This window comes from Schistocerca nitens, chromosome 2, assembly GCF_023898315.1.
Source record: "Schistocerca nitens isolate TAMUIC-IGC-003100 chromosome 2, iqSchNite1.1, whole genome shotgun sequence".
Taxonomy (NCBI): Eukaryota; Metazoa; Arthropoda; class Insecta; order Orthoptera; family Acrididae; genus Schistocerca; species Schistocerca nitens.
Window position 1 is genome coordinate 186151441 of NC_064615.1, and position 26530 is coordinate 186177970.

At 36.5% G+C, this 26530-nt stretch overlaps 1 protein-coding gene across 1 annotated transcript in view; it reads left to right on the forward strand.

Annotated features, from left to right (window-relative positions):
- Nucleotides 1–26530, forward strand: part of LOC126235866 (luc7-like protein 3) — a 150831-nt gene that overhangs the window by 49156 nt on the left and 75145 nt on the right. The window contains exon 6 of the mRNA XM_049944768.1: nt 19070–19174. Coding sequence (XP_049800725.1) covers nt 19070–19174 — 105 coding nt within the window. The remainder of the gene's footprint in view (nt 1–19069; nt 19175–26530) is intronic.

Genomic DNA, 26530 nt, shown 5'->3' on the forward strand with positions numbered 1-26530 from the left:
TGTTGTATGAAAGAAACTACTCCAGGGTGTGTTTTTAAATTAATATTATGTGGCACTTTTAATGAGCACTGTAATTAGACTGGCTGTTTCATGATATCCCTTGATTATGTCCTCCAGATACTCATAAAATGAATTTCATAATGTTGCGTACAAATTCGAGTGCACTAACGCAAATTAAACGCATTTGTTCTGTAATATTCTTCTCTCCAAGACCCTTTCTCTTGCATGCATCCTGCAAATGTTCATACCATGTGGGAATGCCGTCTACACATTCATGGTTGGTGAAGGAAGTGACATTCTGCTGTGTACCAGAACTGATAGGTATTAAGGGACAGTTATAAGTAAATGGGGCAGATATATATTAATATATGGCTGATAAAGCAAACAAGAGTTGTAGTGTGCTTTCTCGTAAACATTCAGGCAAGGTGAAATGTTTTTAACTGCTAAGATGATTTTTTTTTTCATATTGCATTCCAAAAAAAAAAATAGGTTTTTTATTAATGAAAGACATTTTATAGTGAATGACATTATATAGAGAAATAATAGTATAGCTTTTAAAACTCAAAATAATATATTACAAATTTTTCAAGATCACGATTAATAAAATCCTGAGTATACTTGTGCACTGGACGTAGGCTAAAATATCCTGAAACTTAATCATTTTTAGTTTCTGTGTAGATATGAAGTTCAACCACATATTTCACAATGATTTCCTGTGAACAGAAATATTGGAGGAGTTGAGTTGAGGACAGTGGACATATATCTCTCTTACCACTGGTGAGCAGCTGTCAGTCGGATGACGAACTGTTGTCACTCTGTCTCTAATGAAGTAATACCACATTCTTCTTCACTTTCTAAGATCCTAAATTCAATGGCAGACCCATGATCTCTATAGCCAGTAATTTTTTTGTTTGTTTTGTTTTGTGCACTGCCTAAACAATAATATAGGACAGAGGCTGAAAGTGCACATTTTGTTGTTAAGTATCCATAGCTTTGCACAGTAAAGATGAAACATAGTGGCAAACACCTCAACCGAAACATGACATCAGGCTACAAACATGGAAACGGATGCTCTCTTGTGACCAAACAGTGAACTATCAGCACCGAGACGGACATAAGCAATGTTTTATTTTTTAATTTATTTATATTTCTTTAATTTTTTAAAGGTTTGTTGTTAAGCTGCCTGAGTATACGTGGAATTTTAATTTCTATTAAAATAATAAAAACGAGATAACTTAGGATTTTATTTTAAGGAGTTAACATACTTGTATATAAGACACTACCATTTTATTCACAAATGTGTAATGATTGTGATGTCCACATTTCAGATTTTAACTGATTTGTTTTATACATAGACATAAACACAGTTTTGGGTTTTAGGTAAATTGTATGGCGTTTGGTAGTCACAATTTCCTGCGTAATTATTTTAGTCGTCTTCCGTATTAATCTGACAGTGTTTTAATGGCACATTTGAAACCAAAAACTGTGTTCTAAATTTTATATTTCATGGATAGTAATGTGTAGGTGTGTCTAAATAGGTTAGTTGGAGTGCAAGTGTGATTTGAACTGAGACTGTGTTGTATGATCTTTCTTTCTCTTGTCTAATTTTAGATACTTTAAACTTGAGCTTCACAATTATACTTAAGAGGGGGAAAAGCTTGTATTATCCTGCATTATTATCCAGATGCTATTACCGTGCTGAAGTGCATGCTAAATGTATAGTAAATATGAGGGCCATAGTATATTTTTCTCTGACATGTGGCAGAATTGAAAATTAAATAGAGGGTGAATACCATAAAGGGTTTATGTACAGATACTTCATACGCATATTAATTTATTTTACAGCGTACTCATTGTGGCAAATGACATTTGAGGCATTAGTCATGATGGTACACCTGTGTTCCTTTCTCCACTGTAACAGATGTTGAGGAATGAGGAAAAGGCAGACAATATCATCTATGATCAGCTGTTAAATTTATAGATAGGCTGTCAACTGCAGTCTGAGAACATATTTTTGTCGGAGAGAAGAGGGAATGCAAATGTAAACTCTTCGTATGATACAGTAAATCTTATTCTGAGTGTTAATCCTCTTTCTAATATTGCTAACAGTGATTGTAATAATCCACAATATTAAATTTTGATGCCAAAACCCAGGAAGATTGGAGAAGAGGTAAGGATTTATATCCACAAAGAAGAATTTTGACACACTTAAAGTTCAAAAACTTTGAAAGCATCATCCTACACTCAACAAATAAATAATGTGCAACAGTTGCTATTCCAGTTTTGCTTGCTGATTAATTTCTCATTGGTTTACATATATCCGTGTACATAAAGGTCTGTGATTGCAGTGCTGATTCTTGATGATTTAGCTTGTGTAGATGGTCAGTAATGAACTATCTGAGTTCGGCTATTGGAAGAATTACACGCTATGCCCAGGACAGCAGTGATTATATACAAGATAAACTCCAAACATATCACATTATGTAAACTGTAAATGTTGACTGCCATAAATGTCACACTTGTTAAAATTTTCTGGGTAATTAATCTGTGGTCAAATTAATTTCATATTTATATCCAATGTTTTGTCTCCATCTGGATGACATCTACAAGGCAGTTGTAGTTTTTTGAAGGTCCAGTGCGTACCCTAACTCGCTACTGAGTGAAGTAAAATTCCTATTTCCGTGTGCTTCTGCGCAGATCTGTGGTGACACCTGTTTTGAGTTCGAGTGCAGTTGGCTGTTATCAGTTGCTGGTGTTTGCTATTGATATCACACCTGGTGGATGAGTGGTACACATCTGCTTCAGTACTGGAATCCAGGTACTGCTCAGTTTCACACCCTCCTCTTTCTGATTAAATTTACTTGGGTGTTCAGTAATCTCTGTTGCCACCCTGTGTAGCCTTTCATAGTAGCCAGTTGCCCCTGCCAGTACCAGAGTTTTAACAAACTGCATCAGGTGGTCTCCTGGCTGCAAAGCATAATCTTCAATAGTTTGTCTTCCAGTCTCTCCTCTTCTACAGTTTCCCTTATTTTCTTTTAGTCACTTTTCAACAGTTCTTTTAGTATGGAGTAGATCCACATAAATTGAGAAAGCAGCATTTTGTGAAGACCAAATACACAAAAATCTGCGAAAGCCCAAACAGATGAAATGGTTTAGTGGAAAGTATATTCAAGGGATGGGGATAAAACACTTACAGTGCTTCAGCTCACTTACCTAAACATAAAGGTCACCATCCAGTATTAAATTACACCCATACGTTGGAGACATAGAAAACAGCAGAGAACTGCATTGTCGTGTTATGTTTTGACAAGTTACGGTGTTACTATCTCATTAACAATGGCAGTATTACTTAGTCTGGTCACTGAACTAAGCCAAATTGTGACATGACAACTATTATCAAAAACAGTAATGTTCTTCTGGCGTGGTACAATAGATAAGGCTTAACACCCAGACTTCTTTTCTACATATACTCTATAGCATCGCAAACCATCGTTAATTTGCCTTATAGTTAAGTCACCACTTCTTGCTAAATCCTAATATATTTCAATATTTGTATTCTTGTGTGATGAAGACTGTCTTAGTTTACTTCACCAGGAATTATTGGATAAAGTAAATACTTCAACTCTAGATATACGTTTACATGTTTCATCACTGATATCAATTTATTTCACGTCAAAACAATTACACCAATGCACAATATTAGACCAAGGCCAAGATTAAAATTGTATAAACAGCGAGATCATACTTCTTCAATTGTGTGGCACATAGTAACCATATTTCATTTCAAAACACTTATAAATTTATTATAATAATACGCAACGAAGCTCGTGTTAGTGCCGCCTACAACTTCTCCCTGGCATTGGTCATTAGCTGTTTCGCTGTAGTGACCTGGACTGTCACCTGTCAGGCCCGTAGATAAGCGCCAGGCCACATTGTCAAGAACTGCCCCTCGTGAAACTGAAAGAAAACACAAATTTTTTTTTTAATACTTTGGTAGATATCTACATCTACATTTATACTTCGCAAGCCAGCCAACGGTGTGTGGCGGACGGCATTTTACGTATCACTGTCATTACCTCCCTTTCCTGTTCCAGTTGCGTATGGTTCGTGGGAAGAACGACTGCCGGAAAGCCTCCGTGTGCGCTCAAATCTCCCTAATTTTACATTCGTGATCTCCTCGGGGGGTATAAGTAGGGGGAAGCAATATATTAGATACCTCATCCAGAAACACACCCTCTCGAAACCTGGATGGCAAGCTACACCACCATGCAGAGCGCCTCTCTTGCAGAGTCTGCCACTTGAGTTTGCTAAACATCTCCGTAACGCTATCACGCTTACCAAATACCCCTGTGACGAAACACGCCGCTCTTCTTAGGATCTTCTCTGTCTCCTCTGTCAACCCGACCTGGTACGGATCCCACACTGATGAGCAATACTCAAGTAAAGGTCAAACAAGTGTTTTGTAAGTCACCTCCTTTGTTGATGGGCTACATTTTCTAAGGACTCTCCCAATGAATCTCAACCTGGCACCCGCCTTACCAACAATTAATTTTATATGATCATTCCACTTCAGATCGTTCCGTACGCATACTCCCAGATGTTTTACAGAAGTAATTGCTACCAGTGTTTGTTCCGCTATCATATAATCATGCTGCTACCAGTGTTTGTTCCGCTATCATATAATCATACAATAAAGGATCCTTCTTTCTATGTATTTGCAATACATTACATTTGTCTGTGTTAAGGATCAGTTGCCACTCCTTGCACCAAGTGCCTATCCGCTACCGATCTTCCTGCATTTCGCTGCAATTTTCTAATGCTGCAACTTCTCTGTATACTACAGCATCATCCGCGAAAAGCTGCACGGAACTTCCGACACTATCTACTAGGTCATTTATATATATTGTGAAAAGCAATGGTCCCATAACACTCCCCTGTGGCACGCCAGAGGTTACTTTAACGTCTGTAGACGTCTCTCCATTGAGAACAACATGCTGTGTTCTGTTTGCTAAAAACTCTTCAATCCAGCCACAGAGCTGGTCTGATATTCCGTAGGCTCTTACTTTATCAGGCGACAGTGTGGAACTGTATCGAACGCCTTCTGGAAGTCATGGAAAATGGCATCTACCTGGGAGCGTGTATCTAATATTTTCTGGGTTTCATGAACAAATAAAGCGAGTTAGGTCTCACATGATCGCTGTTTCCGGGATCCATGTTGATTCCTACAGAGTAGATTCTGGGTTTCCAGAAATGACACGATACGCTAGCAAAAAACATGTTCTAAAATTCTACAACAGATCGATGTCAGAGATATAGGCCTATAGTTTTGCGCATCTGCTCAACGACCCTTCTTGAAAACTGGAACTACCTGTGCTCTTTTCCAGTCATTTGGAACCTTCCATTCCTCTAGAGACTTGCGGTACACGGCTGTTAGAAGGGGGGCAAGTTCTTTCGCATGTATAAAATAATATACATTCAGAATAAAGTGATTTTATTTACATGACATTGCTCAGGCAGGATATGACAGCTGTGTAACAGTGAATATTCTGGAACAGTACAAAACACTTCCGTATCAACTATAAATGAACACCCTTTCCTCTGAGGTACTCAGGAACACCTAAATTATAAGTAGATGAAATAATTTACTGCAGAAATCTATAAGCAAACTAAACAAAACCAAAAATCTGAATGAATGATTGTTGTAGAGTGTTTTGAGTAAATCGACATTGCTGACCCCCAAAATGTTGAGGGATATGTCTAAAGGGAAAGCAGAGTTGAAAATTTTGGGACAGTTTCGCAGCAGCTTGTATGAAGTTGACAAAATGACACTGCAGACCATCTAATCACTCCATATTAGACTAAGAATAAGCTTTGTGAATGGGATTATTCAAAAAAATCTGAGCCAATTTTGAACTGATAAAAATGCTGTAAAGTAAGGATGCCACAAAGTTCTGTTCCTCTACTGTTCTCTGGATACATACCAATTTTCTGTCACCAGAATGTGAGTGCCAAGTCGCTCCCCCCCCCCCCCCCCCTCCCCACCCCCGTCTCCTCCTTTTTCAGGTACTAAGTTTTGCAGCAGTTAAGTGTTCATCATTCTTTATAATTCATGAGCTGATATTACCCATTACCATATCTGCTTTTCATAATCATACCTGTCCTTTACAACTAGAAAACTTTCCCGTTATTTCTTACATCTCATGAGAGAGAATTGATATGTATTAAGAAAACAGTACAGGAACTGAACTGTGTGGTACTCTTAACTTTACAGCACACAGTCAGTTTGAAATTCGCTCCTTGTTTTCTGTCACTGCAGGAAACACACTGTCCTGTGTGTGAAATGTACCATTGGTGAGTCTCTCCTAGTCTCATAATTTTCCAAATTATACAACACGTAACATGGACCACATAATTGAATGCTTTCGTAACATCTTAAATTACAATTTAGTCATCAAAGCGCTTTACACGGAGAAGAATGATGTTTCTCTTACCACTTCATTTCCTATGTAAAATCTAATTTCATGTTACTACTCTTTTCTGTGTTATTTTTTCAAACCTTCAAATTACCATTAGTTACAATATTAACCAGAAATTGTTTTCCTTCTTTCTTTCACCATTGTTGTAAATTGATTTTGCTGACAGGTATTTTAATTTATTAGGAGAGCAACTGCCCAAAGGGCGAATTGCGCAGGTGGCAGAGTGCAGCACTAATATATTATCCTTAAGATTGTTAGCCAACTTGATATTTCATCATACTGCACTCTTAAGCAATTTCATGCCTGACACAATCTCGTTATTGCTTGTTTTCTGTAAATGCATGTTACATAACTGTCATGTAACACCAGCTTGGAGACCTGCATACTAGCTGACTATTGTCAGAAATCGGTGATTAAATATATTGCATCACACTCATAGATCACTGACAGTTTCATTCTTCCTCAGAAGAGAGATGATATGGGATATAATATGTTGACGACCTACACAACTGACCACGGGTTTTAATTTTTTTAATGAGTCCCCAATTTTCTTTCGTGTAGCGCTCTCGTGGGGAAGATGGTAGAACATCAGTTTGTTGTACAGAGGATCCTGGGTTTGAGCCCTTGTCATGCCGGTATTTGTACTGTAGTACATGTGAAACTATTAATATTAATAATAATAATAATAATAATAAACAAGCATTGGCCAAACAACTTAGAAGATACAAAAAAAGTGAAAGTAGAAGGAAACAAAACCAAACATTCAACACAAACCAAAAGAAATTTTACCAGACAATAGATAACACACACACACATTAAAATAGATAATCCACCAAACATAACAGACATGGAACACTTCTGGTACAACATAACAGGAATGCATGGTGGATACAAGCAGAAACAGACACATACAAGATGATACCACAAATGCCTGAAGTGATAATTTTTCAACATGAAGTCACCCAAGCAATTAATTCTACTCACAATTGGAAAGCCCCTGGAAAAGATAAAATAGCAAATTTCTGGCTAAAGAAGTTCACCTCAACACATTCACATCTAACTAAATTATTTAACAGTTACATTGCAGACCCATACACATTCCCTGATACACTTACACAAGGAATAACTTACCTGAAACCGAAAGATCAAGCAGACACAGCAAACCCAGCTAAATATTGCCTCATAACATGCCTACCGACAATATACAAAATATTAACTTCAGTCATTACACAGAAATTAATGACACATACAACACAGAACAAAATTATAAATGAAGAACAAAAAGGCTGCTGCAAAGGAGCACGAGGATGTAAAGAGCAACTGATAATAGATGCAGAGGTGACATATCAAGCTAAAACTAAACAAAGGTCGCTACACCAGGCACACATTGATTACCAAAAAGCTTTTGATAGTGTACCCCACTCATGGTTACTACAAATATTGGAAATATACAAAGTAGATCCTAAATTGATACAGTACCTAAAAATAGTTGTGAAAAATTGGAAAACCACACTTAATATCCAAACAAATTCAAATAATATCACATCACAGCCAATACAGATTAAGCATGGAATATACCAAGGAGACTCTTTAAGTCCTTTCTGGTTCTGCCTTGCTCTGAACCCACTATCCAACATGCTAAAAATACAAATTATGGATACAATATTACTGGAACATACCCACACAAAATCACACATTTGCTATACATGGATGATCTAAAACTACTGGCAGCAACCAATCAACAACTCAACCAATTACTAAAGATAACTGAAGTATTCAGCAATGATATAAATATGGCTTTTGGAACAGACAAATGTAAGAAAAATAGCATAGTCAAGGGAAAACACACTAAACAAGAAGATTACATATTGGATAACCACAGCGACTGCATAGAAGCGATGGAAAAAACAGATGCCTATAAATATCTAGGATACAGACAAAAATAGGAGTAGATAATACAAATATTAAAGAAGAACTTAAAGAAAAATATAGACAAAGACTAACAAAAATACTGAAAACAGAATTGACAGCAAGAAACAAGACAAAAGCTATAAATACTTATGCTATACCAATATTGACCTACTCATTTGGAGTAGTGAAATGGAGTAACACAAACCTAGAAGCACTCAATACACTTACACGATCACAATGCCACAAATACAGAATACATCACATACATTCAGCAACAGAAAGATTCACATTAAGCAGAAAGGAAGGAGATGTATCAACATAAAAAACCTACATTATGGACAGGTAGACAATTTAAGAAAATTCTTTCTAGAACGAGCAGAAACTAGCAAAATACACAAAGCAGTCACTCATATAAATACATCGGCTACACCACTGCAATTTCATAACCACTTCTACAACCCTTTCGATCACATAACATCAACAGATACGAAGAAAGTAACTTGGAAAAAGAAAACACTACATGGCAAGCACCCGTATCATCTAACACAGCCACACATCGATCAAGACGCATCCAACACATGGCTAAGAAAAGGCAATATATACAGTGAGACGGAAGGATTCATGATTGCAATACAGGATCAAACAATAAACACCAGATATTACAGCAAGCATATTATTAAAGATCCCAATACCACAACAGATAAATGCAGACTTTGCAAACAACAAATAGAAACAGTAGATCACATCACTAGCAAATACAGAATACCCCAGAAGACATGACAATGTAGCAAAAATAATACATCAACAGCTTGCCTTACAACATAAACTTATAAAACAACACGTTCCTACATACAAGTATGCACCACAAAATGTACTGGAGAGTGATGAATACAAATTATACTGGAACAGAACCATTATAACAGATAAAACACCACCACATAACAAACCTGACATCATACTCACCAAGAAAAAGAAGAAATTAACACAACTAATCGAAATATCCATACCCAATACAACAAATATACAAAAGAAAACAGGAGAAAAAATTGAAAAATACTTCCAACTGGCTGAGGAAGTCAAGGACCTGTGGCATCAGGATAAAGTTGACATTATACCAATTATACTATCAACTACAGGAGTCATACCACACAATATCCACCAGTACATCAATGCAATACAGCTACATCCAAACTTATCTATACAACTACAGAAATCCATAATTATTGATACATGTTCAATTACCCAAAAGTTCCTAAATGCAATATAACATATACTGTACAGTTAAAAGGAAGTCACGCTTGATCAAGGTCCGCGTCACTTTCCATTTTTAACCAGACATAACGTCTGAGAAAAGAAAGAAAGAATAATAATAATAATAATAATAATATCCACCAATACATCAATGCAATACAGCTACATCCAAACATATATATACAATTACAGAAATCCGTAATTATTGATACATGTTCAATTACCCGAAAGTTCCTAAATGCAATATAACATGTACCGTACAGCAAAAAGGAAGTGACGCTTGATAAAGGTCCGCGTCACTCCATTCTTAACCAGACTTAACGTCTGAGAAAGTAAAGATGATGATAATAATAATAATAATAAACCCCGTGGAGGCCCGGGAAAAGAATAGGCCTCCGGTATGTTCTGCCAGTCGTAAAAGGCGACGAAAAGAACAAACCACTAATAGGGCTAACCCCCCTTTTAGTGTGATTACTTGGTTCAGGACAGAACTAAAGAAGCCTCGGACAAGCGCCGTCATGGTCGGGGACGACGCTTGAACCCTATGCCCGCCCACAATGGTAACGACACTGCTAGCCAACTGGAAAATGATTCAAATCCAAATAGAGGTGTTTTGCAGGATATGCTTCCTGCAACCACCCTAGAAGGAAAACAAAGACAGAGGATGAGATGGTCAGATGAAGTTAATCGACACCTCATGTTCTGTTATTACCAAGCAACAAACCTAGGAACCAACACAACTGGATACAGATCACAAGTATACACAACATTTATTACCAGATACCCAGAATTAAAATTTTTAACAGAACAACGACTAGCTGATCAGATCCGTGTAATAATCAAAAATAACAGGATACCCCAGTCAGAATTAGAAAACATCAAACAACAAGTACAACAAATACTAGAACAAAATAATGTGCAATCAGAAGAAGAAGAAAATACAGTAATGGACTCAAACATCCCAGAGCAAACAAACAAAGAACAACACACATCAATTAAACAATCAGAGGAAAACGACATCTTAAGACAGCCACCAGAACAAGCACAAATAGAACACGAAGTGACACACATGTTAGATATAGAAGAAAAATTTCAGCTGACATATATAGAATACAAAGACACAAATACAGACATTAGACCATTCTTGCATAGACCACCAAATAACCCACAAGTCGAAACAACAATAACAACTATCAACACAATCATACACAACAAAATAAATGAAAATACAACAATGGAAGAGTTACAACTACTGGTTTATGTAGGAGCACTCACTACACTAAATATACACACTAGGCAGAGATCAGAACCAACCAACACACAGAAGAAACCCACAAAACCAGCATGGCAACACAGGCTACAGATCAGAATAGAAAAACTGAGAAAAGACATCGGACAGCTAACACAATTTATAAGAAATGAAATATCAGACAAAAAACGAAAAAGGTTAGGTAAAATCTCACAACAAGAAGCAATAGAGCAATTAGATGAAAAGAAGCAGAAATTACAAGCATTGGCCAAACGACTTAGAAGATACAAAAAAAGTGAAAATAGAAGGAAACAAAACCAAACATTCAACACAAACCAAAAGAAATTTTACCAGACAATAGATAACACACACATTAAAATAGACAATCCACCAAACATAACAGACATGGAACACTTCTGGAGCAACATATGGTCAAACCCGGTACAACATAACAGGCATGCACGGTGGATACAAGCAGAAACAGACTCGAACAAGATGATACCACAAATGCGTGAAGTGATAATTTTACAACATGAAGTCACCCGAGCAATTAATTCTACGCACAATTGGAAAGCCCCTGGAAATGATAAAATAGCAAATTTCTGGCTAAAGAAGTTCACCTCAACACATTCACATCTAACTAAATTATTTAACAGTTACATTGCAGACCCATACACATTCCCTGATACACTTACACATGGAATAACCTATCTGAAACCTAAAGATCAAGCAGACACAGCAAACCCAGCTAAATATCGCCCCATAACATGCCTACCAACAATCTACAAAATATTAACCTCAGTCATTACACAGAAATTAATGACACATACAACACAGAACAAAATTATAAATGAAGAACAAAAAGGCTGCTGCAAAGGAGCACGAGGATGTAAAGAGCAACTGATAATAGATACAGAGGTGACATATCAAGCTAAAACTAAACAAAGGTCACTACACTACGCATACATTGATTACCAAAAAGCTTTTGATAGTGTACCCCACTCATGGTTACTACAAATAGTAGATCCTAAATTGATACAGTTCCTAACCATAATAATGAAAAACTGGAAAACCACACTTAATATCCAAACAAACTCTAATAACATCACATCACAGCCAATACAGATTAAGCGTGGAATATACCAGGGAGACTCATTAAGTCCTTTCTGGTTCTGTCTTGCTCTGAACCCACTATCCAACATGCTAAATAATACAAATTATGGATATAATATTACTGGAACATACCCACACAAAATCACACATTTGCTATACATGGATGATCTAAAACTACTGGCAGCAACCAATCAACAACTCAACCAATTACTAAAGATAACAGAAGTATTCAGCAATGATATAAATATGGCTTTTGGAACAGACAAATGTAAGAAAAACAGCATAGTCAAGGGAAAACACACTAAACAAGAAGATTACATATTGAATAACCACAGTGACTCCATAGAAGCGATGGAAAAAACAGATGCCTATAAATATCTAGGATACAGACAAAAAATAGGAATAGATAATACAAATATTAAAGAAGAACTAAAAGAAAAATATAGACAAAGACTAACAAAAATACTGAAAACAGAATTGACAGCAAGAAACAAGACAAAAGCTATAAATACTTACGCTATACCAATATTGACCTACTCATTTGGAGTAGTGAAATGGAGTAACACAGACCTAGAAGCACTCAATACACTTACACGTTCACAATGCCACAAATATAGAATACATCACATACATTCAGCAACAGAAAGATTCACATTAAGCAGAAAGGAAGGAGGAAGGGGATTCATAGACATAAAAAACCTACATTATGGACAGGTAGACAATTGAAGAAAATTCTTTCTAGAACGAGCAGAAACTAGCAAAATACACAAAGCAATCACTCATATAAATACATCGGCTACACCACTGCAATTTCATAACCACTTCTACAACCCTTTAGATCACATAACATCAACAAATACGAAGAAAGTAAATTGGAAAAAGAAAACACTACATGGCAAGCACCCGTATCATCTAACACAACCACACATCGATCAAGACGCATCCAACACATGGCTAAGAAAAGGCAATATATACAGTGAGACGGAAGGATTCATGATTGCAATACAGGATCAAACAATAAACACCAGATATTACAGCAAGCATATTATTAAAGATCCCAATACCACAACAGATAAATGCAGACTTTGCAAACAACAAATAGAAAGGGTAGATCACATCACAAGTGGATGTACAATACTAGCAAATACAGAATACCCCAGAAGACATGACAATGTAGCAAAAATAATACATCAACAGCTTGCCTTACAACATAAACTTATAAAACAACACGTTCCCACATACAAGTATGCACCACAAAATGTACTGGAGAATGATGAATACAAATTATACTGGAACAGAACCATTATAACAGATAAAACAACACCACATAATAAACCTGACATCATACTCACCAATAAAAAGAAGAAATTAACACAACTAATCGAAATATCCATACCCAATACAACAAATATACAAAAGAAAACCGGAGAAAAAATTGAAAAATACATCCAACTGGCTGAGGAAGTCAAGGACATGTGGCATCAGGATAAAGTTGACATTATACCAATTATACTATCAACTACTGGAGTCATACCACACAATATCCACCAGTACATCAATGCAATACAGCTACATCCAAACTTATATATACAATTACAGAAATCCGTAATTATTGATACATGTTCAATTACCCGAAAGTTCCTAAATGCAATATAACATATACCGTACAGTTAAAAGGAAGTGACGCTTGATCAAGGTCCGCGTCACTTTCCATTTTTAACCAGACTTAACGTCTGAGAAAGTAAAGAAATAATAATAATAATTAATTAATTAATTCCACTTGTGTGATACAACTGTTTCTTTATTATTTTGTTCATATTGTTTGTGGTTATTCTATGAAACTACAAATTTACACTATAGGTTTGCTTCTTTCAAATAAACGAAGTAAAAGCAGACTGCCAGTAGAACATTGCTGTAAAATCTGAACAGTGATTGTAAATGTCAGAACATGATGTCCCATATAACAGTTTCACATGTAGTGGCATGACCAGGGCTCAAAGCTGGGATCCTTCACATGATAAACTAATGCTACATTAACTTCCCCATGGGAGCACTACACTATAGACACTCATTGTTATGCTTTTCCTGTATGCTTCAGGTCAGGTGTTACTTGTTACTTACCATTTACGTGCTATCTCCTGGACAGCAGCACATAGCATAAATTATATCTGAGTTTTGGTTGATACTCTGTCAGTATACAATTTTTGGTATCGATATGACTGTCAGAGGTTTGAGTGTTAGTATAATGCATGCTTCTGAACTATGTGAGTACAATCTTTAGTATAGTCTGCAGTGAAATTCAATGGCTGGGCTGTTACTTTCCTTGATTAATATATATTTTTGCACCAGCTGCAACATAGTCGTGTATATGAACAGTGATCCAATACTGTCAAATGTTTTTTATGCCAGTCTTTGATCACAATATCAGTTCTTTTGATGTTGACCGGTTTCAGTCAGTAATGACCATCCTCAGATCTTTTCTACACCATGTCCTAAAGTGATAAGGCCGTAATGGCATCGTCAAAACATATAAATTTACGCAGCACAGCATCGTCGCATGGATATGGCCTACTGTACGTCTTATTTTAGATCTATGACGATGCTGTGCTGAGTATATTTATATGTTTTGACGATGCCATTACAGCCTTATCACTTTAGGACATTGTGTAGAAAAGATCTGAGGATGGTCATTACTGACTGAAACCGGTCATCGTCAAAAGAATTGATATTGTGATCAAAGACTGGAATAAAAAACATTCGATACATTTTTGCTGCGGCATATTATAGTGTAGTCTGTTTTTTGAATGTTTCCTTTGGGCAGCTGTCAGCAGTGAACATGTATTTCAGGAAATTCATGACTCTTAGGTTCATTAGAACAATTTATTAATTTGCTACCAGTTTTGGTCACTGACCATCATCTTGCATGAAAAATTGGCTACTGCAGGTCTTATTTCAATTGTGTTGAACCATGAAATCACATTAACTATCATTGTTGTAAGTAATAATGTAAAAGAACAATGCTTTCTGTACATCAGGAAACTGTTCCCTGTTGTGTGTTCATGAGGAAGGCTGCTGATGTGTGAAAAGGAATGTCCTTCTATATTATTACTTATGAAACTGACAGTTAATGCAATTATGTGGTTCAACATGATTCACATGTGACTTGCAGTAGCCAATTTTTTGTGCCAGATGATGGTCAGTGACTGAAACCAGTAGCAAATTGATAAATTGTTCTATTGCAGCCAAATGTCATAAATTTTCTGGAAATATATTTTTTGCTAAGTAATCTTTTAATGGAAAATAGGTGTCAAAGAAAATTGTTTTCATGTTGCCTTTTGTCTTAGTTGTGTCAAGTGTGTTTTCTGATTTGTCCTTAAATGTTTTTGCTGCAAGTAGACTCTTATCTGTAAATATTTTTTGCCTTCTAGAAACATGACTTCTGTGACTCCTTTGTTTTAATATTTGTGTTATCATTATGTGACGAGCTTCCATTCAGTTTTCTCTCTGTGTTCCTTTCAGCAATAATGTTGGTCACTTGTTAACAAAGATTCTCTTATGTGGAGTTTAAACTAGTACAGGACAAGGAATGCCAACTTCTGTAAACTGTGAGTCACTTCAATTTGGACTACCATAATTAGGAGAAAAGGTGTTGATAAAACCATTGTGTCCAGGTATTAATAATGTCACCTAAACCTCAGAGAGATCTGGAAATTACATTGGTACTTGACTTTGTAAGATTATGACTGAATTCTCCAGGTTGTGTCTATTTTAGAATATTCCATCAGAGTAGTAGTAGCTGAGAATTTGTTTAGATTGCTCCAATAAAGCATTGGAAAGCAGTGATCAGAAGGTAAACAAGGGGCAGAAATGCAAGTTTTGATGACTGATACGTGATGAAAACCTACATGGTAAACTGGGATAACATAATGACAAGAAACAGCAACATACTGGTGGCAGAAGGAAATAGTTGGTACAAACATTGCTACCATAGAACCACAGTGTTTTAATATTTGAATAGTTCTGCTCTGTGGTCATTTTCCGTACCATTTAGCTGTGATGAAAAAAATTGTTCCTTAAGAGGTTGTTTTCATATATAACCTGCTTGGATATGTCAATATAATCCTTTCTCTTGGACCACCATTACTTCTCCATCTTTACCATGAGCCCACAATATCCCTTTACGCTAACACACGTTGATTTCAAAGAAAAAAAATCTTTGGCGTCATGTTGTGGAATCTGTTCATTATTTCGTTTGTGATATTTGTATATTTTGTCCATGAATAACCAAAAGTGTGTTTAACCTTAAGCGGGCATGCTGTGTTTTTGCTTGAGTAGGCGCGTGAGGTATTCAGTACCCCACTGCCTATGATCAGTTATAATTTCTTTAGGAATTGTTAAATATTTTATATTTTGCAGTAATATTTTTGTACATTTGTTTCAAAAGCTTTAATCAGTACCTGAATGAAGAAATTCATAATACATATATGTAAAAAAGTGAGAAAATAAATTATTTAATTCATATATGACAATCAACTAGTAATATAAAGGTAGCTATACATTTTAATTTCAATTATTTTTTGTTAACTCTTTAGAAATGTATTGTACCTACAATAAATCAATTGCACAAAAATAATAAATGATGATTCAGTCGGTCTCCTCTTGATGACATGTAACACACCTAGGGTCTGTAATCTGATGTGCTTGTCAAGTAAACCTATTGCACTTCACACAAACTTTCATTATGGAGTTGTTGTTTTTTTTCCCCTTCCACACACAAGGCAATGCCCTTCTTCCTCTTCTCTGACTGCACTGGTGTGAGTGACATCCGAAGGGACTTTCCTTCTTAGAAATTTAGGAATATTGGTTGGTAGTGATATAATTTTCGATGTATTTTTCAAGTGTTCATTCATCAGTGCAAACACTAAAGTCTTCAAAAAATGTTGATTGTTCCTTCTGGTTTGAAAAGTGAATGCAAAATTTGGCAATTTATTCCAGCTATAATTAGCATATTATAAAATAAGATCAGAGGCCTTCTCCCTGTAATTCGAGAAACATAGTATCCTGCTATCAATTTGTCCATAGTATCCACTCCTCCTCTAGTGCGATTGTAATCAATAATGATGGTTGGCTTTCCTGTTTTGAGGTCAATATCATCCGTACCATGCATTGTGGACAGCAGTATCACTGAATGATTATTTTTTGTTGAGTATGAGAAACGATTTATTACCTTGAAAGCCAAATTTTGATACTTTTTTTAGAGGCAAGTGGGATCTCCCTTTTGTTCTTACGAAGAGTGCCTAGAATGGTCACTTTTCCTCTAACATATCTTCTGCTAACTGGTACCTTGTGTACCAGTTGTCAATGGTGACATTTTTGTATGTACCTGTTTGTCGCTTGTCAGCCTTTCTTACAATTTCTACTGGTCTGTTTGATACTTGAAATGGTCCATCTGGCTGCTTTACCATACATACTTCAATATTACTGATGTAAAGATTCTTTGCGTCACACATGGCCAATATTTTTATCCTATATTTGGTGGGTTTGGATAGTGTGTACTGGATCTAGGAGCAGTGCCCTGTAAGTCCAATCAACATTTTGTCGGTCCTCACATATTCAGTAGTATTATAGGATCATTTCAGGTTGGTTGTAATGGAATGTAAAAGCTTTCTGGCAGTAGCTAACTTGTCAAGTTTTCTCCTTTCATTTCGAGTGGATAAGTCATCTAACCTCATACGACGCGTTACAAACAGAAATCTCTTATAGCCCGTTGTGGCTCTTGGGATATCCATCCTGTACCATTTGACTCCCAAAGTTCTTCTGTATTTACGTGTTGACCTTTCTTTTTCTTTATGCCTGTCAAAAATAAAATGTCGAATAGTGCCATAATTTCACATTTATCTGTAACTTTACAATCTCTTGTACATTTGTAGTTTGTTCTGAGCTTGTCAGTATATCTGTTGGTGTGGGATAGTATTATATCAATTTCAAAAAGCTTGAAAAAACACATCAATTCCAATAGAAATATTGTTTGAATAGCTTGTGAGACTGGGTGAAACTTTTATAATAATGTTTTGCTTAATTGTTTTTGTTTTAGAGGCCGGTTTTTTACTCCATTTTGATTGTTTGTCTTTTCCTAAGAAAAATTCAATTTCTGAACTTCTTTCTTCCTCACTCTTACTTTCGCCCTGCTATTCGGAGTTAGTTTCATGGTCTTGATCGCTAATATGAACTTCTTTGTTACTCAGATCATCTTCACTTTCAGCTAATTCAAAAAGTCTCTTGGCTTTGTCAGGCTCTTGAAGATATGCAGGTATGTCCTCAAATGTTGTAAAATCTTTGGACGTAAAAATAAATTGGCAAAAGAGAAAAAATTGTTGGCTAACAACTCTTACATTGCAAAAATGTACGAAAAAAATACTTGCATAGTTTTTGATAATCATAATAAATGCTGTTGTGAAAAGGTACTCTTATGGTTCAATACTTTACTTAGATAAAGTGAAAATTGCACACACTTTCCAAATTGTCAGAAACAAGTATAATATGAGTTGGTGCACCACATATGGACTGCCCCACCACGTTTTCCTTGTGATACAATGAGATACTGAGTGCTCAGAGTTGAGGAAGGAGAGTAGAGGCGAGGAAAGGGGCAAGGAGGGTACAGTGATCAAATGCCTAGAGTTGCCACATCACAGGGCTCTGTGTTATACCACAGCACTATGTAATTCCGCAGTGGGTACTCGATACCTCAGCACGTCTGCTCGAAGATTAAGAAGTGCTTTCTTAATATTGCTGTGCATTGATGTAATCGATTATAGGTTTGTGCAGGTGAATGCCATTTATACTTCTGTAGTGTAGGTACATACAAAAAATACAAAATATAATAATATCATAGTGGCAAACTTAAAATAAATTTCCTGCTTATGCTTGGAACACAAGCACAGAAACAAGTGCAGTAACTAAAAAAAATTGAATGTATTGGTGGTTTATCATTCCAAATACATTTGTCACAACTCTCAGACCTACACTTTAATTTGGCTGCAATTAAAAATGATTTTGGTGGTGATTGCAGAAGCCCACACCATTCCTCTCACAGAAGTAGGAGTCATCCCAGAAAAGGAAATGAAAAAGAGCACCATCACAAAAGCAGAGGGAAAAGCACAGAAGACAGGAGCCAGTAAGTTCCTAATACTTGTATAACTAAATTATTAGCAACTTGTAATTTTCATCTACTTTGGATCTTAAATCAAAAGTAGTGAAATTGTAATTTGTTTTAAGATTTAAAGATATGTACCATCTTCAGTGCTTGGTGGCCGACACACGTGATATTTCGTTTTGCACTTGGAGAGTAAGACCAGATGTAAAGATCCGCACCATTTTCTTGATGAAGGGCTAGATGTTCACGACAAAATTCAGTATTAAACTGTTCAACTAGTCTACTACAATCATCGTATATACTTGCTGTCAGAAGCATCTCATTCAGACAATAAGGTAAGGTTTTAAGAAATGTAATAGAAGCTAAGAATGTAATTAACGGAATTAAATCAAAGCAATATGGGATGTGAGGTGGTCAGAAGTGAGGAGCACAGGAGCTGCCAAGAGATCAAAAATTGAAATCCAAGTTAAAGTGCCACTAGGAGCATAAAAATATGCACATCTTGTCATTTCTCACTGACTGCATGTAATATATCATTTGGTGTCTTGCATTTGTGAAAAATCACAGATGCCTTCATTCAGCAAGTACTGAAGAGAAAACTGATGAGTTTATAGTGATCACAATCATTCCTGCCACTAAGAAAAGTGTGTGTCACTCTGTCCTCGAGTACTTCATGTGGTCAGTGGCAATAGGAATGTTTTCAAACCCAAACTGAAGACTCCTTTCTTCAAATACTCATATTCTCTGCAGAAATATTTAAGGATTGTTTATCTGTGTTTTTTGTTACTACAACACGCTAAATAGAATTGTTGAAATAATGCTGTTGTATTGATGATTCAAAATTATTTCTGAAAAGTCTTGATTTTGTCATTGCAGCAACTAAACTAGGTTTGGAGACATAATACAGCCACATGACATTGTTGCTCATATTTGGACTTTAAAGATAACAAAGGTATAATCAAAAAGTATTTTGCGACTGAGTGTCCATTGTCGAAGGTGGTAGAGTATACGAGAACTAAGTAATTGACACTTCAGACTACTACATGAAAACAAAGCATCAGAATTCACTTAACAATTGATCTCCTTAGATGAAATGTGCCTTCGGTGCCAGTAATTGCTGGTGAACAGTACACAGTCATTGATGAAATGGATTGCCACATAAGACTGTGTTATACAAATTAGAAACCTGGAATTAATGTTTTCGAATTGACAGTGAGCTTGTATTTTATTGTAAATACAGAAGCCCTGATAAGGTGAATTGAACATTAATATCCAGGTACTTCTCACAAAGAAGTTACTTCAATATCATAACCACAAATGTTGGAGATATTGATACGGTTAATATTTTTAAAGTAAGCTTACATACTGTCACATGTGCACACAACAAAACACACATTTATTTGTAAGCTTGATATTGTTTTGGTTGAGCACTATGGCGATTATTTGCACTTTTATATCTGATTCTGTAGGAAGTATTCCTCAAGGGTTTGCATGTTTCCAATGGCCTGATTTAGGACTTACATCTCAGTGTCATAGTATTTGTCGTCACATTGTGTCTCACAATCCAGCTTCTTGTTGTGTTTATATTTGTTTGTTTTTCAGTTTTCTGTCTCATTGTTAATTAAATGATTCTGATTGAAGTGACTTCAATTTTTTTTTTTGCAACCATTAGGAGTAGTTGCCACAGTAGAAAGTGATTAGTTACTGAACTCTATTCCTTTTAGCTGTGTTTTCAGAATTATAATTTTGAGATAATAGAAGCTTCAGCCCAGTGTCTCCACGATGTGTGTCTGGTAGAAAGAAGACATTACAGTAATTCTTAACCAGAAGGACATTTGATATTAATAAAGCATTAATTTTAGAATGGCAGTTCACTAATATTTAAGTGTTTCATTACAGTCAGCTAAAGTAGTCAGTCCTGGAACAACATTCCCTCTCAGCTGTTATGAGGGATAAAATGGTACTTCATTTCCCTGTAAAACTCATTATGCACATTGTTCTGTCTGGAAATTTTTATTTATTAAGTTTTGGCTAATGAGGGTTTGCACTGCTTTCACACACTTCATCATCATTGGATATGTGTATCTGTTGGAACATCAGTTAATGCCACTACTGCAAATAGAGGAGGAGAAGCTGAAAGTAATTTTGCTGTACAGTACCTCCAGTATGTATACACAAGCATCTATTGGTGGCTAAATCTAAACTTGACATGCTGATGGATCGATTATGTGCTGTCAGACACTTCCTCTTTCAAATGTCAACTTTAAATATCTGTATGTATGAGATATCTTACTGTTGACTTTCATTAAGGACAAAGTTTAGATGTATCCATTAAGTGTCATTCCCAAGATTTGAAAGAACCATTACTGAAGTCATCAAGAGCATTACACCAGTGCTGCTTGAGAAGGTTTCATGAAAATGGAATTTCTGGATAGGTCGTATTACCCATGGGCTCGCATTTCTCTGTACATATTTCAAACTTTTCTCTTTAAGAGAGTAGTAAAATCGTGTGTCTGTGTTCAGTCGTGATGAAGGTATAGCCTTTTGAAATTTTCCAGTAACTAGTAATCAGTCTGTACTGTGTTGTCATGTGATTGCAAGTAATTGATGGCATAGTAAATAAATTTGTGTTCCAAGTCATATCTCTGTGATTTGTCTCAAAATGGTCTTCTGTAAAATATGCAATGTATTAAACATCAGGATTTCATAAATATGTACTGAATTATTGTCCCCATTCCAGATATTCTATAGTTGAGTGAGACACACTATTGATGAGATACACACTTGTTGGTACTCCTGACCATGAGATAGATCAAGTAAAGAAGGCACCTTGCACCCCTTGGTCAGTAAGAAAAGAACTATAATTTAAAAAGAAATAATGTTCACCAAACCTGAGAAAATTCTGGTCCTACACAAAATCACAAAACGGATATAAGGCTTCTATCCTTTTACTTGTTGACAAGTATGGTATAAGGCTTCTATCCTTTTACTTGTTGACAAGTATGGTATAAGGCTTCTATCCTTTTACTTGTTGACAAGTATGGTATAAGGCTTCTATCCTTTTACTTGTTGACAAGTATGGTATAAGGCTTCTATCCTTTCACTTGTTGACAAGTATGGTGTGGCAGTAGAATATAGAAGAAGGGAAGTTTAAATTTTGCATTTAAGAAATAGTTCACGGTGGAGGATTATACAAACATACCACCGTTTGACCCTCGCACAGACTCTCGTATGGAGGACGTGGAAACAGGCATCCCTGGGGTAGAGAAACAATAAGAGTTAAAAACAAATAAGTTTCCAGTTCCAGACAGAATCCCAATTCTCTTGTACAAAGAGTACTCTACGGTGTTGGCCCTTACTTAGCCTGCATTTATTGCGACACTCTGACCCAGTGCAAAGTCCCAAGCAACTGGAGAAAAGTTTGCTGCAGAATTCTCGAACATATTCTCAGTTTGAACATAATAAATTTTCTCAAATTACAGTATAAGAGAGAAAGATATTCTAGATTTAGGAGCAGCAGACCAAGCAGCACAATTTTTGTCACTATCAAAATTTAATTTGGCCTGCATAACAAGATTATATAGGAATTTTAGTCACAAAAATGTGCCGCTATTTATTAAAATACCAAGCCTCACCATGTGATCTGTAAACAAACACACTGCAACAAATGACACCTACTGAGTGGTATAGTTAAAGTGTGGCTAATCATGGAGGTTCAGTGTGGGCTGTAACTATTGTGCGGCAGTGAAACTTAGTAGCTAAGCTAATGCCTTAGTGTGGAACCTATTTATGCTAAAAATAATTTGTTCCAATTTTGACCACCAGGTGTAAATCTGGTGCTGTACAGAATCTCATCGAGGAATTGTGCAAGTGGCGGTTAACAATAAAATCAACATTATGCCTTTCTCAATTGTTTGATCTTTCCTGCCCACATCTTGTTCCTAATCCATTGCCCATGGGAACATTTCTGTACATCTTTCTTGCATTCACAGATTTACAGCTGGTGGCTAACATTGGAACTAAGTTTCTTATGTCATAAATCTGTTCTGCATTAATACAGTAGAATGTCTACCAAGTTTCACTGCCATACGATAATTGCGGCCCACGCTGATCCTCAGTGATTAGCTGCACTTTAATTTTAACCACCTGGTACAATAACTTTTGCATTGCACGAGTATATTCAGTGAACACTTCCATTTTATTAACAATGCAGACTAAGTAGATTAGTGGTAACAAAAGGTATTAGAGCGTGTAGCATTGAGAGGAGGAAACTGCATATGGAGCCAAAAGTTAATTGAAGCACGAATTTCTTAAATATACAATCACTTATGAAAAAAATATTTGACAGAGTAGTTAAACCAACAAAGCATACTGCAACAAATGGATTCATTTGCAAAAAAAATCAAAAGCTTTGTGGCCCGTTATAAGAGACGTAGTTTGCAGTGAAATGGACTATAAATTGTAGCATGTCAGAGAAATTGCTCAGATTTTAAGTTTTCCAATGTTTCAGGCTTTGGTGGTTATGTGAAAATTTAATGTCATACAAATTTAAACCTAGTGGATTGGGATGAGGTCCACATGAGAATAATGAAAATTGGTTGTAGTATTGCACGCCCACTGTCCCTCAAACCAACCAGTCTTTTGATGACTGTGGATATGTTTGTGAAATAGAATGGTATGTAGTGCTGGTGTGGGAGCAGGGAATGGAATTGGTAGATGGAATGAATAGTGAATGTTGTGGCTAGAGGGGGATGGGGGTGGTGCTATGGGAATGAAGGATTTCTTGTATAAAGACAAGACACAGGCATTTGGAGTGGGTGGTTGTGCCATTATTGAACACTACCTTTGCCAATGCCTGACCAACCCCAGACCTAAAACATCCTTCCAGGGCACCATGACCATACCATCATCTCACCATCGGAAAGACTATAGAGAAGCAACAAATAAATCACCAGGTCCAGATGGAATCCCAATTCAATTTTACATAGAGTACTCCACAGAATAGCCCCCTTACCCAGCTTGCACTTGTTGTGAATCTCTCACCCAGAACAAAATCCCAAGTGACTGGGAAAAAGCTCAGGAGACCCCAGGGTGTAAGAAAGGTAAACGAAAAGATCCTCAAAATTACAGATCAATATCCCTACCTTTAGTTTGCAGCAGAATCCTTCACCATGTTCTCAGTTTGAATATAATAAATTTCCTTGACAGGGAAAAGCATCTGTCTACAAATCAGCACGGTTTTAGAAAGCATTGCTCTTGTGAAACTCAGCTTACCCTTCTCTCACATGACATACTGTGAACTATGGAAAACAGATTCAATACTTCTAGATTTTCGGAAAGCGTTCGACATGGTCCCAAAGACTTCTTAAGTAATAGAACCCTGTATGTTGTCCTCGACGTCAATATTCCCCACAGACAAGGGTTTGTCAACAGTGCTCCAGAGTAGTGTGATAGAACCGTCATTATTTTCTGTATATGTAAATGGTCTGGCCAACAGGATGGGCAGCAATCTGCAGTTGTCTGCTGATGATGCTGTGATGAACAGTAAGGTGTTGAAGTTAAGTGACTGTAGAAAGATACAAGATGACTTAGAAAAAATTTCTAGTTGGAGTGATGAATGTCGGCTAGCTCTAAGTGTGAATAAATGTAAGTTAATGATATGATTATAATAGAGGGAAACATTCCACGTAGGAAAAATATATCCAAAAACAAAGATGATGTGACTTACCAAATGAAAGTGCTGGCAGGTCGACAGACACACAAACAAACACAAACATACACACAAAATTCAAGCTTTCGCAACAAACTGTTGCCTCATCAGGAAAGAGGGAAGGAGAGGATGTGGGTTTTAAGGGAGAGGGTAAGGAGTCATTCCAATCCCGGGAGCGGAAAGACTTACCTTAGGGGGAAAAAAGGACGGGTATACACTCGCACACCCACATATATCCATCCACACATATACAGACACCATGTGTGTGGATGGATATGTGTGGATGGATATGTATGTATGTGTGTGTGTGCAAGTGTATACCCGTCCTTTTTTCCCCCTAAGGTAAGTCTTTCCGCTCCCGGGATTGGAATGACTCCTTACCCTCTCCCTTAAAACCCACATCCTTTCGTCTTTCCCTCTCCTTCCCTCTTTCCTGATGAGGCAACAGTTTGTTGCGAAAGCTTGAATTTTGTGTGTATGTTTGTGTTTGTTTGTGTGTCTGTCGACCTGCCAGCACTTTCATTTGGTAAGTCACATCATCTTTGTTTTTGGATAAATGTAAGTTAATGCGTATTAGTAGGAAGGACAAACCTGTAATGTTAGGTTACAAAATTACTAGTGTCCTGCATGGCACAGTCAAGTCATTTAAATATCTGGGCTTAATGTCGAAAAGTGACATGAAATGGACCATGCGTGTGGGAACTGTGGTAGGGAAGGCGAATGGTCGACTTCAGTTTATTGGGAGAATTTTAGGGAAAAGTGGTTCACTTGTAAAGGAGACCACACATAGGACACTGGTGCAACTTATTCTTGAGTACTGCTTGAGTGTTTGGGATCCATACCAGGTCAGATTGAAGGAAGGCACTGGAGCAATACAGAGGTGGGCTGCTAGATTTGTTGTCAGTAGGTTCGAACTGACAGGTTTGAAAATTACTGAACTGTCAGTTAAATAATTCATGATTGCAAAATACTAACACAAATTCTTTACAGAAGAATGGAAAAACTGTTAGAAGCTGACCTCAGGGAAGATCACTTTGGATTCTGGAGAAATGTAGGAATGCGCAAGGCAATACTGACCCTACAACTTCTCATAGAAGATAGGATAAGGAAAGGCAAAACTCTTTTTATAGCATTTGTAGGCTTAGAGAAAGCTTTTGACAGTGTTGACTGGAATACTCTCTCTCAAATTCTAAAGGTGACAGTGCTAAAGTACTGGGATCAAAAAGCTATTTATAATTTGTACAGAAACCATATGGCAGTTATAAGAATTGAGGGTCATGAAAGTGGAGCAGTGATTGAGGAGGGAGTGAGGCAGGGTTGTAGCCTATCCCTTATATAATTCAATCTATATATTGTGCAAGCATTAAAGGAAACAATGGAAAAATTTGGAGCAGGAATTAAAATCCAGGGAAAAGAAATAAAAACCTTGAGATTTGCTGATGATATTGTAATTCTGTCAGAGACAGCAAAGGACTTGGAAGAACAGCTGAATGGAATGGACAGTGTTTTGAATGGAGGATGTAAGAAGAACATTAACAAAAGCAAAATGAGAATAATTTAATGTAGTCGAATTAAATCGGGTGATGCTGAGGGAATTAGAGTGAGACATAGAAAGTAGTAAATGAGTTCTGTTGTTTGGGCAGTGGTGATAGTAGATTAGAAGCTTT